The sequence below is a fragment of the Didymosphaeria variabile genome (genome assembly GCF_027946475.1).
Source record: "Didymosphaeria variabile strain IMI 356815 chromosome Unknown scaffold_2, whole genome shotgun sequence".
Classification (NCBI taxonomy): Eukaryota; Fungi; Ascomycota; class Dothideomycetes; order Pleosporales; family Didymosphaeriaceae; genus Didymosphaeria; species Didymosphaeria variabile.
The window spans coordinates 3496071-3512812 of NW_026611621.1; the positions used below are offsets into that span (position 1 = coordinate 3496071).

Sequence of the window (16742 nt, forward strand, 5' to 3'; positions counted from 1 at the left end):
CGGTTAGAACGCCCAGTGATGTCAACAGCACCATATCCTAGGAATCAGATCCCGCGGCCTACTATACACATCCGTGATACGTTTTGCCGAGCTAGCTCTGTACGAAGGCCCTGAAAGTGCCACGTTGTTTCGTAACTATTCAGGCACTCTCAACATTTCTTGACCTATGAAGATAGGCTTGCGAAGGTTTGGGCAAGCATGCCTACAGCACCCTGAGGCTGTTGCTTTATTAATGGAGCGATCGTCACTATCGAACCCAGTATCAATGGGGCGGCATCTCCTCGGTCGACATATCGTTGTCCGGTACCTGTCTTTATGTTCAGCTGCTGGACGAAACTATTTCATCAATAGGCACGTAGCTTTATTCATTGACTGCTGACGTACTCAATCTGTTATGTCATATCGTTCAACTATCGCTGGTATTTGAGGGGTTTGTTGAGCCTTTTATAGTGGTAGAGATGGAAGGGAGAATGTCGGTCAATTGAACAAATTACCTGTGGTAGGCATACTGCGTATCCGGATCGCTTACCGTTATCTGTCACCCTACAGTGATTGTTGCTTCGATCGACTATAGCTCGGGGTGCTGTCCCGCTACCATCCGCTTCGACAAAACAGACTTTTCCACGTTCCAACGGCTCCAATTGTCTGTACCAGCCGCGCGATGCTTCGTGGGAAATTTCGAGTATGTCTGCCCAATTCAAGGCGCTGGATCAGAATCTTTGATCTCAACAAATCTAAGCGGTAGGCAGCGACGTATATATACTCCCTTTTTCCTAGATTTTTGGGTCAAACAACACCGTCCGCACTTCCCATTCTACAATAAGTTTTGACCAAATCCGCTTTAGCCACCTCTTCCCACGCACACGACCTTTGGCACTTAAGGTCCCTACGTAGCACAGATTTGGCTCCGATTCACCTGCTACTAGACGAAATGTCTTCTCAGCCTACTTTCGAAGAACTCGTGGCGGAAGCCGTCGCCTTCGGCATAGATTTCAGCACGCCCATAGATGACAGCACACCTATTGAAGAGCTCAGGGCCACGCTAGAATTTTGGTCTGTTGAATTGCACCAAACCACCTCGCCTCCAACCAAGCCAACTTCCCTTGAGCTACTTGAAGCTGCATCAACCTACCTTACTTCTGCACCTGAGGACAACGAGTGCGCAATCTGCGTTACCGAACTTGTGATCGCCACCACTAAACCCAAAGCCAATACGGAAAATGTGTATCAAACCGACACAGCTATCAAGCTGAATGCCTGCGGTCATCTTTTCCACGGCGGTTGCTTGCTGCAGTGGTTGAAGAGGGCAAACACCTGCCCATATTGCCGTCGACGCGTGTGCGAGGAGGAAACCAAGGAAGAGGAGGAGTGGGACGCCACTACAAACTGGTGGGCCGAAGAGAGGTTTGGGTCTCTGGATACATTCTGGTGGGTTTGAGCTCTACGCACTTCGACACGATTCTTCCCAATTCTAAACCACGGTACCGCGCTACCCTTTGTACTCTCAACGTCATTTTATTGGATACCTCGCATTCGACATGTTCATTTCCACCACGAAATGCTGCATTATGGGATTCGGCGTTTTGGGCACGTAAATTTTAGAACCGAAGTTTGAGTATACAGAGCGTGTTCTGCTTGGGATTGTCGGTTACTGTTGAATATATTAGTAACGCACACGCCACTGAACTGCCTGTTTTGCAAGTGACGATTAGCTGCTCAACCAGCTTAGCTGCCACGTGCACATCATGCGAGCAAACGTGTCTGCGTATATAATTTCGTGAAGCTGATGTTCCAAGCTCACGCCGACCATCACCCGCACACGCGCTCTCTCTCTCTTTACCACCCAATCTACGAACCTAATTGTCCACCCAGAGAGGACAAATAGTAAGTCACCCCCAATAGCCCTTTCGAATGTGCTGATTTTGGGGCGCAGAGTGGTCCTCGGCTGCATTTTCAAGTTCAGGTCGCGTTCGTGCACTTCACGCCGTTTCACCTGTAATTGATGGCTTCCAGATATTCTATACACATCAATAATATGACCTCCAGTGACTCCAGAAGCCGCCTGGCTTTGTCTATTGGTATACAGCCGACTTATCCGCCTGTCCCTCCGCAGACTCTCCAACCTGTTGCGCTACGTCGACTCGTCGCTTCTTTCCCAACCTTCCCTAGGTTCATTTTTCACATACGGTAAAGTCGACATTCTACACTTCGTGCGTGATCACGAGCTTATATCAAGCGCCTAGAATATTAAACCCTTGACAATGTCCTCTCAAACCACACCGTCTGACTTGGCTCAACCACCTGCTAGCATGGAGAGGCGTGAGGAGCAAGACATAGACCAACATAATTATCCCTCTGGGCCAGGATCCGCGCGCTACATGCCCGCCGAGACTGCCTTGCACTACATGCAGTACCCGCAGCAGAGAGGCCAACCTTCTATTCCTGGCATAGGAAACGTGCCAGGTTTTTTACATCGTTATCCGCGCTATGCAGAGCGCCGCCTGCCACGATTATCGTCCCCCATCCCTCCAGCGCCAATGTCCCACGACGAGCTCTCTCGGCGCCTGCAGACCGTCTCAACTCGCCTCCAGACTACACCAGACTCAGCTACTTCCGCAGGTACAGACGAGGCAAACAACCAGTGCGGCATATGCCAGGATGAGCTTGTGGGAATGGCAGCTGACGCGCCTGTTGCTATCAAACTCAATCACTGCAAACATGCATTGCACGAGATTTGCGTGGTCGAATGGCTAGACTGGGTGCAGCACAATCGAGGTCCAGTACATCAAGCTACATGCCCTAACTGTCGCCGCTTGATCTTCGCTCGCGAGGCTGCTCCACAAACCGGACGAACTGGAAACGCAAGTCATCTCGCCAGTCGGACCCAGGACCATAGGTATCCTTTGTCAAATATTCGTGAGACTTCCACGCAAGCTGAGCTAGTTGCTCGTGAACTTTGTCCGACTGGACGAGCTGCCGACACTGACTACATGACTGTACGGGAGCATCTTGCATCGACCGCTCACTATGCATCTTCACCAACTGGACGAGCTGCAAACACATCATCCTCCCGTCGTGTTCAGCACCCTGAAATGAACATTCGCGAGACCTCTACATCGACATTCCGGACCGTTGGCTTGGTGCAGGCTGATGAGGCCCAGCCTCACGAGCTGCTCGCAGTCTCGATATTTGGTGGCATCGATATGGATGACGACGATGACGAAATCTATGACTAGTTCTCCAAGGCTCTGCTAAATCCTCAAATTGAGTCTCAATTCATACATAGTCCTCTGATGGCGACGACACCGAGTTTCGGGGCACCCGATAGTCGAACGACGAAATACGAACGATATTATATTCACTGGGACAGCCCGGTGCAAATCTGGTTCCTTGCCCACAAGCAGCATGTACGAGCCTCGCCAGTGTCGAGTTGGGCGACTAATCAGCATATTGTCCTACGGTTTCACGTTGCAGGTTGCTATCTGAGCACTTCCGCTGCCCGATTCACTCCCACCCGCATGCAGGTGGCTTTGATCCCTTTATCACTTATTTGACTTGACATGTCTACGTTGTTCACCAGATAGTGTTTCTTTTCTTTGCTTTCTCACACATGGCTTCCCTAATTCAGACCATGTTCAGGGTTGTTGCAGTGCTTCATAGCACAAAGGCATTCTACATGACGGCGCTTCAACTCCATTCACATTCAGCGCCTCATATGAACGGTACAACGATACTCAGCTCCTAGCTCCAAATGTATTCATGTGTACAGATTGGGTACCACGCTCTGTCTTGCCGCTTACAATATGTACTGCACTGTGTCAACTGCATACCCTGAAGAATGTCAAATCAATATCTTTCGCACGCTTTTATGTACACTACCATCCACAAGCTCATAAAATATGCTAATTATTCTGGAGGATACAAGTCACCATGTCAATGTTTTCAACCCTTCGGTGCCTTCCACGTCCGCTTCCTGGCCAACGCGCTTCTAACATTCACGCACAAGATTAGCGAGCTTTGACCTCGACAGGAGGTATAAAAGCTTTTGCCCCCTACCTGGTTCGTCTCCAAGAGAGCTAATCATAAGCAATTGTGTGGTTAGTCGCGTCATTTCCGTTGTGTACATATGTCACTAACACCCGTGCAGTGGTTCCCACGGCATATCCAGACTCAACCTTCGCTCCAAAACGATTGTGAACGTGGCGTCAGTCAGGAAAGTGGTTACTCATAGGCTTGGTCCAAGCCTGCAGCATCAGTGTGCTCTTTGCTGCTTCAACCCACAAAACTTATTGGACTTCTTCGAGCACGGTACTATGTAAGCACGCGCGGCTCGCAGCTCCCCAGCCAGCTTGGAGTCTACCACATTCCAAACAACCATCAATTAACATATGAATTAGATACAACATGGCCAGTCCCCATACCCAGGCCAGCATCACAGAGTTCATGCGCTTGGCCGAAGCCATCGGCCTGGACCTCTCTTGCCCTACACCGACCGACCAGACATCAACCCTGGAAGACCTCAAGGCCGAGCTGCATGACCACATGGCCCAGATCCGCTCTAGACTATCAGACTTGGAGCCTCGTGTGGAGGCCAATGCCACGGTAATCACTGCAGTGCCAATCGCCACTAGGGCTTCGCACCAAGACGAGGCGGAAGACCAGTGTGGTATCTGTCACGAAGAGCTGTTCTGCGTCACTCAAGTTGCGATCAAGCTCAAGAGCTGTGGTCACACCTCTCACCGCGACTGTTTGATCAAGGCCTTCGAGTTCCGCAGCAAGGATACTTGCCCCTACTGCCGTCAAGAAGTGCTGCAACGCACCGCCACGACTGATGTGAGTGAGCTTGACACCTCGGTAATTGAGGGCTTGGTGGATCACCTGGGCCTCCGTGACAACCAGGTGCGCAGCTCGGTTGAGGGGGTTGCCGGTGGAGATGATTATGAGAGTGTTAATCCTACGAAGAGCTACGCCCACCAGCACATGGGCCTCAGCATGTACCTAGACGTGGACCTGTTCGACGGCCATGCTCGGCGAGAGTCCGGTGTTGCGGAGTACGACTGCCTGCACCCCGTGGCTGCCACTGCCGTCTCTGTCGCTGGCCACGTTACCGCCGATGTCAACGCTGTGGCTGATGGAAGTGACGCGATGATTGATGAGGGACGCAGGTTACACGTGCAAGATGGATTGCGCGCGTAAATGAAATCTTGCTGTGACTTTTGAACGAAGAAGCGGTGTCACAGCTTTTCCACCCCATGAGCTAGGCAAGTCGACGGCAACGAGGAGCAGACAAGTTTTGTGCCATAGTTCAGGTCCCTTGCTGGATGAATCACTGATGTGGTTTTGTTTTCTGCTTGAGTCTTGTACTGTATCATTATATGCGATATTGGCAGGAGTTGTATTCCCGCGGCTTTCTAGATCATTAGTCTTGTTCGGATGGCCTAGTTGCCTGAAAGAGCAACCTCCTTCAGCTTCCTTTGACTTGATACGAATTTCCCTCCTCTCTGCCATGTAAGAGATCCATGCCTTCATCTTTTCCTCGGTGGTCGGCCATCCCTGACACCCCCATACTCTGGCATCTCATAGTCCCCAAAACACGCCCACTCAAATTCCGCCTTCTCAACTTGCACTTTTTGCACCTCCAAGAACGTCTTCATCTCGCACCACCCATCATCTCTGTTCCCACACTCTTTCAGACTCGTCCCTAGCGGCACAGTCCGTTGGTTAAGCACGAAATGTACATATGAGGTCGGAGGACCGCCTTCGTACACCTCGTCAAGCGCTACGGAACGGTTCGGGTTGATCGGAGCAGGTGCTTGTATGACTTCGATATCAAGGCGTCCAGCGAACGGCTCGAGATACGCCATTATAAATTCGCGGTCGGGCAGGATATGAGTAGGCGGGAGGTACTCCGCGAAATGAGTGAGGCCGAAGGCGACGAGGATGCTAATGATATTTGAGTCGTGGCTAAAGTCAAAATTGAGGTTTTGGTTGGTGGGGAAGGTGACGGTGTTGTTGTCGAGCGTGGTATTGATTTGCGCGGTGGGCGACGACAGCACGTGGTGCTCCATGCGGGCAAGCACTTCTTCAACATAGCCGATACCGATGGCTCGGCCGACGGGAGAGAGAAAGCCTGTGCCGCCAGCAAAAGCGATGTCGAGACTGTACTCGAAAGCTTCCCATTCCTCGTAGGTGAAAAGGCCGCACCAATGGGAGAAGCCGACCGCGACGGTTTCGTAAGCGCAGAGAGCTTGTGCGTTATCTTGCCAATATCAGCCTTGCATATGTGCACCCGAAGGGGCGTCTTACAAGTATCGTTCATGGTCCAGTCTATATCGCCTGTTAAGTTGGCCTGTATGCGTTTCTGTGCATCCTTAAGATACACCTGAGCCCAATCTCGCGAAGCTGCTCACATCAGTAAAGGTAAATCAAGGTTTGCCCATCATCAACTTACTCTGCCCGCCGACAGCCCAGCTCGATCGATTGCACGCTTTGTATCCTGCCAAAGTATTGTTGAAACCCCTGCTCTCGATGATCCGCTCCAACGTCGCGTTATGCGTCCACCCCAGCCCAAAAAATCCGGCAAGGAAGTACTCTGCCGACTCCGACATCCTCCTTTGCGTGGTCGTACGCGCGATGATCTTGCTGCCATCGTTCGGGTACAGGTGGCCATACTGGTAGTAATGGAGGACGCCAGAGTCGAATAGCTGCTGCTTGCCGACGGGTACGAGGATCTCAGCGCCAAGCACATTGCGCCAGTCGTTGAGAAAGGACAGCGCTCCATGGGCTTGGAACTTTCCCTTCGCGTCTGTGAGCTTGTGTGCGAGCTGTAGCTCCGTACCTGTCACTTCGGGATAGCGGCTGCCGTGGCGATGGACCATGTTGAGCCATGTCACATTGGAGCCTGGGGGTATTGGATACTCATGTACACCAAAGCCTCGCGGGTTCGGGAAGTATGGACTTAGTATGCCGAGGCGTTCGAAGACGTTCTGGCCGTGTTCATGGCCAGGTATCGGCGCCTGCGTTTCGAGAGGGGTGTTCGGTATGTACGACACTCCAGCAAAGGGCGCTGCGTTTGTTTGAGCCAGCCATGGTGCTTCTCCCGTGGCGGTAGGCCCTTGACGGTTGTTAGATGAGTGCGAGCCGGGAACAAGCAGATGGCGCACCAGCGTACCAACCGAGGGTTGAGTCGAAGTAATCTGGACTTTTTGACGATGTCGTCGTCGCAGTAGCTGATTTTTCAATCAGTCCATGGCTCACGACGAGAGTTTCTCAGGATGCGGCTTCCGCAACGGATTGTTAGCACATACAAGTCGGGCAGTCGCTCCCCGCCTTCAGGGGTGACTGAACATTGTGAAATTTCAGGAGATTGCTCGCTGCTCTACGCGTTAGTATCTGTGACCCTGACCAGCCGATTGTTCGATTGAAGCTGGAAGACGAACTATATGCCGCAGGCCAAAAGGGATTGAGGAGCTGCAGCGACAGCTGCACGAGAAGCCACAGCATTGCGGATGATCTAGCATGAGGTTGAGCAACGAGGAGCAGCTATGGTTATCACTACACGTGGAAATCGTGTTCCTGGTGTCTACATGGCGCGTTGACTGATGTTGTTGGAGCACCGAGCTGGCCGCCCAAACCAACCTGTGGCGACACGCCAGACGTTGGACCACGGCAGCGGGGAAACCATGTTCCGAGAAGTAAGAATCGCACTCAAGTCTCGCAACAGTGCAAACAACGTGTCTTGATGTTCGAAAACAGACACGTAGGATTATAGGCAATAGATTGTACGCGTACCATGTTGACAAGGCACAGCGCACCAAGACACCGACCTGTCACTTTTGCCGAGATCCACCCAGCTCCAGGATATGGCCGAAAGCAGCAGCCAGCGGAGCCGACAAGTGCATGAATTTGCATTCGGCGCCCCTCCTTGCGAACTCAACGGTACCACGGTGGGTCCCTCGCCACGAAGCACACTGAAACACATATTTCCACCTAGTGCTAGCAGCTGCTCGTGACAGGTTCGCAAGAGCCACTCAGTTACACCATTACTCGTGACCCGCTGTCTTGGGCAACGATACTGCAGTAGCGCTCCCAAGGTTGTCGGCTCTTAAGCGGTGAAATTGAGATTTCATCAAGTACGATTGAGACATGTTCACGATGCGCGTTGCTTCTTTAGCGGCACCCACATTCGGAACTTTGTTCCTGAGCCTTCGTTTGCCCTACTCTCCGGGTATATAGGTCGAGTAGAGCCTCGCGTTCAAGGCCGTATCCCGTGATAAATCGGGCCGACGTGGGACATGCTTCAGGTCACCCGGAGATGTTGTAGAGAGCTATCGGGTGAAGCAGCCGTGCTGTATGTACATAGTATACGCGAGCCAAAGGTATGCCTGCCTTGCATCGGATCAATGCGCCTCGGGCCCTGGCATGCTGTACTCTACTATGGTAGCTCAGGTTCCCGACGAGGACACGTGCAAATACTGAGCGTTCGCTGCGAATGGACGGAATCAACACATGGCGACTTGGATGTGTAGAATGGGAAGTGCAGATGACTTCTCTTTCAGGAGTGATCGGCACGTTGTAGACATGCATACATAGTCCCGGTGCCTTACGCCTTGCTTTCGGCGAGTGAAAGCAAGTTGCACGATGCTGCTAACACACCGCTGTACATTAATCTTACAAGGTCGGCAAGTTGGTGTCTCAGGGATTGACCGGAGAATATTACCAATGGTCAAGAAATAGCGTGGGATATGTTGGGTCCACGCTTTCAAGCTTGCTTGATAACGCGATCAGTGAGCGATCACAAAGGTCTCGTGCACTTGTCGTTAGGCTGTCGGTCTCGTATAGTCTACTACGTGCGGCGACAATAGGCTGCTACATGATGACCGCAAGGGCTTATGCCTTGCAGGCGCAAAATGAATGACTGTGAGCGGGTACGGGCTTATCGCGGCTCTGGTACCTCTGCCATACCTCATGCCGAACGACTGCGACGCAAGGCAACCAGGCAGCTGCCGGGGGTGCCATTGTGCAAAGCTGACTCTTTGTTTTCTGTAACAGCCTTGTGTGGAGGCATGCGAGAGATTGGCTTCCCCTCCTCCCAGAGATCGTCGCGAGGCATAATAGCGGTGGCCGCGCAGGTTGACAAAGCTGTCTAGCTGCCTATCAGCGGGGCCAAAAGTGGCTTCTTCGGAATGTAGAAACTCAGAACAAGCATTGCAACCGAAAGAGTTTGGTGTTGAGATTGTGAGTAGCTAGAGGTTTCCAAGTCGGCACAGGGACAGTGCGCAGGCGGCGCAAGGTTCCCAATGCATGAGCGGCCGACGTCATTTTCCCCAAGAGATCCAGGAGATCATCGTTTCCAAAACGAAGAACAAACAAATTGAGGGAGGTGGGCTGACGATTGCGACATGTCGTCCCCTGGACAGGGGAGTCGGAATAATGGCTTCCAGTAGACAGGAAGGACCCTATTCGTGGGGGTTTTTGGGAGCGCTTTCGACTCGGCCAAAACGCAGCCAACCGCGAAGGACGTTACATGGCGCTCCGAGCGTCGCCGGGGGACACGGTCGCACACAATGCATTGCGGGGAGGGAGCCAAAGGGCGAGTAGGAGGCGGCAGCACAACAACGACACATGCATCTGTGGCCGGCAACAAAGGAGGCGGGGACGGTCGCAGGTGCCGCAGGGTCCAAGAGGAATACGACGATCATGTATAATTAGGGTGTCGAGGCGGACGGTTGGACGAAAGAGAAGACGCGGGCTGGCGCACCCAGGCGATCAGCGCGTGCAGACAGCCAACAGCCAACGCTTCGGCGGGCGCGTACTGCACACGGTAGTCGCACCGGAGAGCCATGACTATTGAATCACGGCCGGCGTTGCTAGGGAGGAGGGCGGCACATTCTTCTCGAAGGCGGGCGGGTCTCTTCTTTGCAGGCGCTGGCGGAGGGGGGTGCCCAGGGCAGCGGGCTCGTGTCATGTCCGGCACGGGTAGCACGGGAGTCTGAACAGGAGCAGCGGTGATGTCAGCCCAGTCAGGTGCATGGCTGGTGAGACGGCGCGCTGCGGCGGGGGCAAGGCAAAAGCTGTGTGCGTGGTGGCTCTTTCCCTGCAGCCCGCTAATCTCGCCTGCATCCGGCTAGCGACGCAATCCCTCGACGTCATTTCTGCGCCCGAGGGTGAATGCTCGGTGCTGCGCGTTGCCAGCCGCGCTGATCGCTCGACGCCATCGTGTCGAGGGGGCGGGCGGCGGGCTGCGGTGAGTAAAACCGCACGAGCGCGCAGTCGCTGGATGTCACTCTTCACGACAGCAACATTCCGCCTCTGTGTGCACATCCGCGGCCACCAGCGCACACCTCACCCTCACCGCCGCCGCCGCTAGCCCGCTTCGCGCTGTATGCCATTCGCCCTCGTGGTCCCACTGCTAGCGCTCGCCGATCGACATCGTCAAAACTGGGAGCACGACACGTTCACTTGACGGCCCTGTGCGCGGCCTCCAAATATCACCCTCGTCTGCCGGCCCTTTGGCGGCTCTTCCTCCACCTGCATACACAGTAGCTGCACGCCACCCGCCGGCCTTCATTTTTCAGTTGCATTCCGCCCACTTTCCCTGCCGCCAGCACGCCGAAACCAACGCCCAGCAGGGTCAAGCCGACTTCCCCTTTGGACGAGGACCCTTGAGCGGGAGCTTTTAGCGTCATCCCGGGCGGAGCTTCCTCATCCTCGCACTCACACGCACAACCCACCCCAATCAGCTTGGCGCCGCCCACCTGCTCTAACGGCGCCGTCTGTGCCGGTTCTCGCAGCCCACCACTTCTACCAGAGCCGCACTCTCGACTCCCTCCATCATGTCCGTCACTGCTCCCTTTCCTCCACTCGCCCTCCAGGACCACCGCCGCCCTTCGTATCCAGACGACATGAGCTCCACCTCGTCGAGCTCGTCCGTCAGTGAGCAAGACCAAGCCCGCCACGTCGACGAGGACCCCTCGAAGCTGTCGTCGCGCCCGCGCCTGGGCAGCAGGAAGTCGAGCGGCACCATCATAATACCGCGCGACAGCCCCCACGTCGAACTCAAGGAGGAGGAGTACGACGACGGCGACGCCAGGACCATGAGCCCTCGGCGCAGCAGCGAGGAGATTGAGAAGATGGGCCAGGAGGCCCGCCAGGCCTTGATAGAGTGAGTCGACATACCTTTCGTTGCATCCCACCGTCGTGCCTTCCGAGCCTGGGACCCGGCTGCCATCACCGGCGCCGACGGTTCCCGCGAGGCAGGTGCGATGGACTGCCTCCACGCGCTACCGCTCCGTTACTTATCCGTCCCCTCTTCAAGCCCCCACGCCTGGACCCCGACACTGACCTTCGTCAGACAAGCCAAGGCTCTGCAAGCCAGCCTGATGGAAATCGTGGACCGTGTCGAGATTGTCAAGTCGGAACACGAGAAGCTCGAGGGTGGCAACAAGTTCCTCCAATCGTGAGTGATCCAATCGTCTGTTTGATCGCCTTCAGACACGTCTAACCGCTAGCAGATATATTGGTGAGCTGATGCAGACGAGTAAAATCACATCAGCGGGAGCTGGCAAGACCAAGGGCAAGGGAAAGAATCGAGTCATCAAATAACAATCAGCGCTCCCATCGCCCGGGCCGCCTGTCTGGAATCTCGTCGGCTTGCGGCGCGGAGCACACCACATCGGCATCCACCCAGACCTCATCGCATCTTTGATCGATACGATTCATCCGACCGTCCTCCACTACCACCTCATCATGATCATCTCTCGTCTCACGTTACGTCAAGAAGACAACAAGCGATTCACCTATACACAATCGCACATTGAGTCGCGTTTACCAGCGGTTGCATAGCGGCATCGGGCCCTCGGCGTTCTTCATTGTCTCCTACTTTTACTTCGACACCCACTTTTCACTTTCGACACTACCGTTTGACTTCTATTCACCACTCTGTTTAGATTCTATCTTCGCCTCCATTAACTATACCACATTGTTTACGGCATTGCTCCATGAGGCTGGACATCTGCTATTTCTGTAATTGTCCGTTGGCGCACGGCGACATGGCGTGTTGGCGTTTTTCGTCATTTGAATGAAGAAGACTTGTCTGGCATGACAAAAAGGCCGATATCGTTCGGCGTAGACACTCGCTCGGCCGAGGATGGCGCTTGGTGTATCAGCCTATAGCTCGTCGCCGAGTTATGTACGGTTTCCGCTGCGTCCTGAAATAAGGGGGCAGTCGGTGCAATGGAACGCATATGGGCTTTGGATATATCTTAGAGATTCCCCCAAATCAATATAGCAGTGTTTGTTCGATCCACAATTTTCGCTCCACTATCGCTTGCTCCGCTTTTCATCTCGCAACCGGATTCTGAGTTGAGACCCTAAATCTTGTTGTTGGATCTCTGCAGCAGCGTCCCAAAACTACGTCTCTCGTGATCAACAACAACGCAATGAAAACAAAAGCAATCTCGTTTCGCTTCCCTCTAGCCTTGGTGTCGCCTCCTATGTTTACCGGGCCTGCTCCGCGGACGCACGTACGCACAATCTACATCGCGCGGATCTCAAGCGGTAAGGCTGGAGGTCAAAACAGGGTTCGCGTCGCGTAGGTCTCCGAATACGATCGAGATCGCATTTGAAAAGGTGATGCAGCTAAGTTGAGCACCATGGCACTTTCCCACTTTGGATGCGTATCCAAATTGTGATAGTCCCGTTACTGAGGCATGTCCCTTTTGGATCGATATCTTGTTTCAGGGAGCCAAGTATGGGTGCAGTCCCTGCTGTCGAATTTGGTTCGGAAACTGTGTTAGGGTTCGGGGGTAGAAAAGTGGGAATGGTACATGTGTTTGGAGTTAGGTATATCTAGCGCGCTTCCTCGAGAGGCAGGAATGGCAGAGACCGCACGAGAGTTGCAACATCTGAATCTTCTAGGTACATTTCGCGCGTATCCTATCGGTGCATTACTTTCATTTGCTGCCTATTTCTTTGGTGATTTCTCTCAAATGATGTCAAAGTTGTGATTAGTGGTGCTTACTACCTAGTCACACGCAGATCCAGGACATCCGGCAAATGTCGTGCACTTTCATTCTCCGACCTTGTATCTGAGTCTATGGTCTCCCATGTATCCGAATGGCGAATAACAGTATCATTGGGACACTAACCTGAGTATGGTCCAAACATGAAAGCATCAGATATGGTCTCTGCTAGACCGTCTCCCGCCATCAAGCCGTTTGCATTCCAGCTGGCTCCTTTATTTGACGGCCATTCCCCAAAAGTATCTCCGTTGTATCCACACCCCGCCATGATTGTCTGATAACAAAGCATAGCCCGCGGAGCAAACGGAAGTGGAGGAGATTTGTTGAGAGGAAACTGGTGGAAAGCATACGAGGAGTCGAAACGATATCCAAGTCGAGCCAAAGGAGATGTATGGGGTGTTTTCCAGAATCAGCAAAGTTCCCATGGGCGGCTATGGCCCAATGAGTGACATAGGGGCCTTGGATGTCATTGATCGCCCGTTAGCATTCTCTACCAGAGGACACTTCTTGGCTCAACGTGTATCCAGAGCCGTCATGGAATGAATGCCTCGAACAATTTTCCATAGGCCGTGTCCGAACTTCAACATAACCCGAGCCACCCTTCTCGCCAGTCTAAAGTGGAATTCAAGGCAGAACGACATAGCTGTGCCAGAACTCCCAGAGTGGGCGACATGTGGCTCGATTGTGCTCAAGCCTCTGCCCCCACCTTGTGCTTGTACTTGTGTGCCAGGATGTATGCTTCCCATACATCCTTTCCATCCACCATGAATCCAAACTTCTTCTTCATCTTCTCCACGGTCATGCCCGTACTGCTGACCCACTCTCGTATCAAATACGTCATACCATTGTCATTGAGAGCTTGAGCGCCAGCGAATGTCGTGTCCAACGCCCGCACACACTTCGGCATGTGTCGCCTAATGACATCGCAGCTCATGTGCATAAGACGACAACATCCAAAGGGGCAGAAGGAATTGGAATAGTTGAGCTCAATATAGCCCTCGGCTGCACGTAGGAAGCCGATCGCTCGAAACACGACCTGTAGCATGTTAGAGTCCTTAGTGGCACAGCTTTGGGACAATCTGCAAATCTACTCGCCATTGTCCATGGAGCTGAGTAACCGCTATGTCATGTACTTGGATCTGGCGTTGTTGAAGATGCATCGAGTTGAACCCCCCAAGCTGCTCCCGTGCAATGCGCGTCATGCCCAGCTGCGTAGTATCTCCCTGGCTACAGAAGCTCAAGCTAATATTCCGCACGGGTTTTAGGCCATTCTGACTAAATAGCGGACGATCCTGAATCCCGTGCTTCAACCCTTCGTCGTCTGGGACGACCTGCCGCGGCGCAACAGATGCCCCAGGTCCTGCTCGACCATCATCGAAATGGAGAACAGAAGATAAATTGTACTGGTAGGACGAAAAGGTTCGTGGACAGGTAGACGGGTACGGCTTCGTCGAGGATCTGGCGGCAGACGCGGAGTAAGGCGACCTCAGGCGCAGATGTAAAGTCAGTAAACTTCAGATGCTCTGGAAGTAGCACTACGTGAATAATTTTGAGACTCGTCACCGCCCGGTGTACCACAGTATACAGGGCGCTGCGACTGATGCAATGATGAAGAGCTAAATTTACGTTCGGTTTCTCGTACTCCTTGCACCTATCGAAACGGCGGCCCTTGCGAATCTCGAAAGCAGTCGGCGTGTAGAAGACTTTACCCACCGTGAGGGCTTGTGCGTAGATGTTTAGGCGCAATTCTGCCGGCAGATCTATGATGCGGAAAACCCGGGATTTCTCTTCTGGGTCGAGCATAGGTGCAGCATCGGTAGGAGCCTCCTGTGGTAGACATGTTAGCATATGATTCTGCGTGGTATGAGGGGATGGCACATCAGCCTGTGAGGATAGTTGGACAGCTTTACAAGCGCACTACAGGCACTGTATCGCTCCTAAGCCTAATTGGTCTGCACTTGAGGGCATGTGCGTGTCTATCACCGTCCAGCTTGCGCCTGCCTACACAATACATGGGCAGCACGAGGCGTGTAGAAGATGGGTTGCAATTGCTTTGATTTCTTGCGTATGCCATTCTGAAATACTTGATTTGCGCGGCGATATCGATTTACCGGCCTAGTCTACAGCCAAGAGACAGATAGAGCCTTCTGAGTAGAACCTATGTCCATACACTTCCGCCAGACCTTGTTCTCCAACTGCTCTTGCGTGGGCACCGCGCGATTCATCTGCTGGCGCGGCGTTGGATACCAGAACTCGTTGGCCTCTGCTTCGTAGTCGTGTTCGGTGAGAACGAGTCGATCTCCGTCCGACATGGCGTTGAAGTGAAGATGTTACCCGTGAGAAGGGCTGATCTAGGTTGAGTGGACGAGACGGTTGAGTGAGGGTGGGTGGCCGCTCCACATGCGCGTAAGGTGACTAAAAAGGAGACTGCGCGTTCTCTGTCGCGGGGTCGCGGCGTGAAAGCGTCATCTCGCAGTTGATCAGTGCCACTTGACCTTCACCCGAAAGTCGATGGCGCGGAGTACATGCATCAGGGCAGAGAGTAAACCTGTCTTTACAAACTATTTCAACAGCTGCCAGGGAAGGCACAAATCGAGTATCAGACACTTGCAGTAGCAACCGCTGGGCGCTCTGAGTTCTTCCTGCCAGGTATCAGCGGACGGAGGGTAATTTACATGTACGGGTGTGCGTTCTCATTTCTAGATCCTGGCTACTGTACCTGATACATCTCGCTGGAAATGATAGCTCAGGGATTCTGAGGCAGGGCCGAGACATCTTCTAACATCACTATCCTGCCTGGACATATTGGAATTTCACTTAGCATTTCGATACTCCAAATACACGTAGATGTCACAAGCCGCTCGCCCCTCCACTGATCACCACTCCTCCAATCTTTTGCTTAAACCTTACATCTTGCACCCGCCATTTTCAAATCCAACTCAAGCGTGCCACAACCTCGCGACGAGTTCCGTGATACCGACGTCATTTGTCTCGAATGAATAGAGAGCGACACCAAGAGCAACGGTACCGATGCGAAGGGCCCAGTCAGCCAGAGCGCGGAGCTTCGGGATGCGCTTCTTGGGAAAGTAGTCGATGATGCAGGCCCTGAATACGTTAGCAACATGTAACATTCCTTGGACATATATGCTGAACGTACTCAAAACCAATGTGCGAGTGAAGGACGAGCAAAGCACAGAGGATAGAATCAGTAACAGGGTTCAGCGAGCCAGCCGCGAACGGGGCAACTGTAAGTGGGACAAGACCAGCGGCGAGGAGTCGCTCAAAACTCCAGTGGTAGCTTCCGTGGGTGTAGTCTGGGTTGGGAATAGGGACGGCCGTATTGACACCTCCCTCAATCTTCTGGGGCAGCGGGGGCAGGATCTGCTGGCGTTGAGTGGCATGGAAGGCAGCGATCCTGGTCGCCTTGGGTACTGCTGAACGCGCAAAGGCCGGGCGGAGTTGCTGGATGAGCGGCGAAGATTGTCGTGCGGTCGAGCTTGTGAAGGTCGAGAAGACGCGCTGGGAGGCGGCGGGGCTGGCAAAGCCTTGCCTGAGCAGGCCGGGGCGCATAATCGAAGCCATTGCTGCTTGCTTGGCTGCGCAATGGAGAGCGGAGAGGAGTGGAGGATGACAACTGACGTGCGGGATGGGCTTGAGGCTCAATGGCATCGACCCGAGGTCGAACGCTGTGGTGCATCTTGATTACGTCGGGTGTCGCTG

General features: G+C 53.4%; 7 protein-coding genes across 7 annotated transcripts; 4 read left to right on the top strand and 3 right to left on the bottom strand.

Annotated features, from left to right (window-relative positions):
• Window positions 1–931: 931 nt before the first annotated feature.
• On the top strand, window positions 932–1438 carry N0V89_002851 (uncharacterized protein; the record flags this gene model as incomplete). Its single annotated transcript, XM_056211657.1, has 1 exon — window positions 932–1438. The coding sequence occupies one exon, from the start codon at window positions 932–934 to the stop codon at window positions 1436–1438; it is 507 nt and encodes a 168-aa protein (XP_056075130.1).
• A 1099-nt stretch (window positions 1439–2537) lies between these two features.
• On the top strand, window positions 2538–3236 carry N0V89_002852 (uncharacterized protein; the record flags this gene model as incomplete). Its single annotated transcript, XM_056211658.1, has 1 exon — window positions 2538–3236. The coding sequence occupies one exon, from the start codon at window positions 2538–2540 to the stop codon at window positions 3234–3236; it is 699 nt and encodes a 232-aa protein (XP_056075131.1).
• A 1168-nt stretch (window positions 3237–4404) lies between these two features.
• RNF32 (RING finger protein 32) lies at window positions 4405–5196 on the top strand (the record flags this gene model as incomplete). The annotated part of the gene is made up of 1 exon (XM_056211659.1): window positions 4405–5196. The coding sequence occupies one exon, from the start codon at window positions 4405–4407 to the stop codon at window positions 5194–5196; it is 792 nt and encodes a 263-aa protein (XP_056075132.1).
• A 329-nt stretch (window positions 5197–5525) lies between these two features.
• Window positions 5526–6878, bottom strand: N0V89_002854 (uncharacterized protein; the record flags this gene model as incomplete). Its single annotated transcript, XM_056211660.1, has 3 exons — window positions 5526–6259; window positions 6307–6402; window positions 6452–6878. The coding sequence occupies 3 exons, from the start codon at window positions 6876–6878 to the stop codon at window positions 5526–5528; spliced, it is 1257 nt and encodes a 418-aa protein (XP_056075133.1).
• Window positions 6879–10835: 3957 nt separating this feature from the next.
• On the top strand, window positions 10836–11458 carry N0V89_002855 (uncharacterized protein; the record flags this gene model as incomplete). Its single annotated transcript, XM_056211661.1, has 2 exons — window positions 10836–11164; window positions 11354–11458. Coding segments are annotated over 2 exons (434 nt in total), but the record flags the coding sequence as incomplete, so codon positions are not given.
• A 2252-nt stretch (window positions 11459–13710) lies between these two features.
• N0V89_002856 (uncharacterized protein) lies at window positions 13711–15334 on the bottom strand (the record flags this gene model as incomplete). Its single annotated transcript, XM_056211662.1, has 3 exons — window positions 13711–14058; window positions 14649–14849; window positions 15158–15334. 3 exons carry the CDS (start codon window positions 15332–15334, stop codon window positions 13711–13713), a joined length of 726 nt encoding a protein of 241 aa, XP_056075135.1.
• Window positions 15335–15961: 627 nt separating this feature from the next.
• Window positions 15962–16604, bottom strand: SDH4 (membrane anchor subunit of succinate dehydrogenase, Sdh4; the record flags this gene model as incomplete). Its single annotated transcript, XM_056211663.1, has 2 exons — window positions 15962–16127; window positions 16180–16604. 2 exons carry the CDS (start codon window positions 16602–16604, stop codon window positions 15962–15964), a joined length of 591 nt encoding a protein of 196 aa, XP_056075136.1.
• Between the last annotated feature and the right edge of the window lie 138 nt (window positions 16605–16742).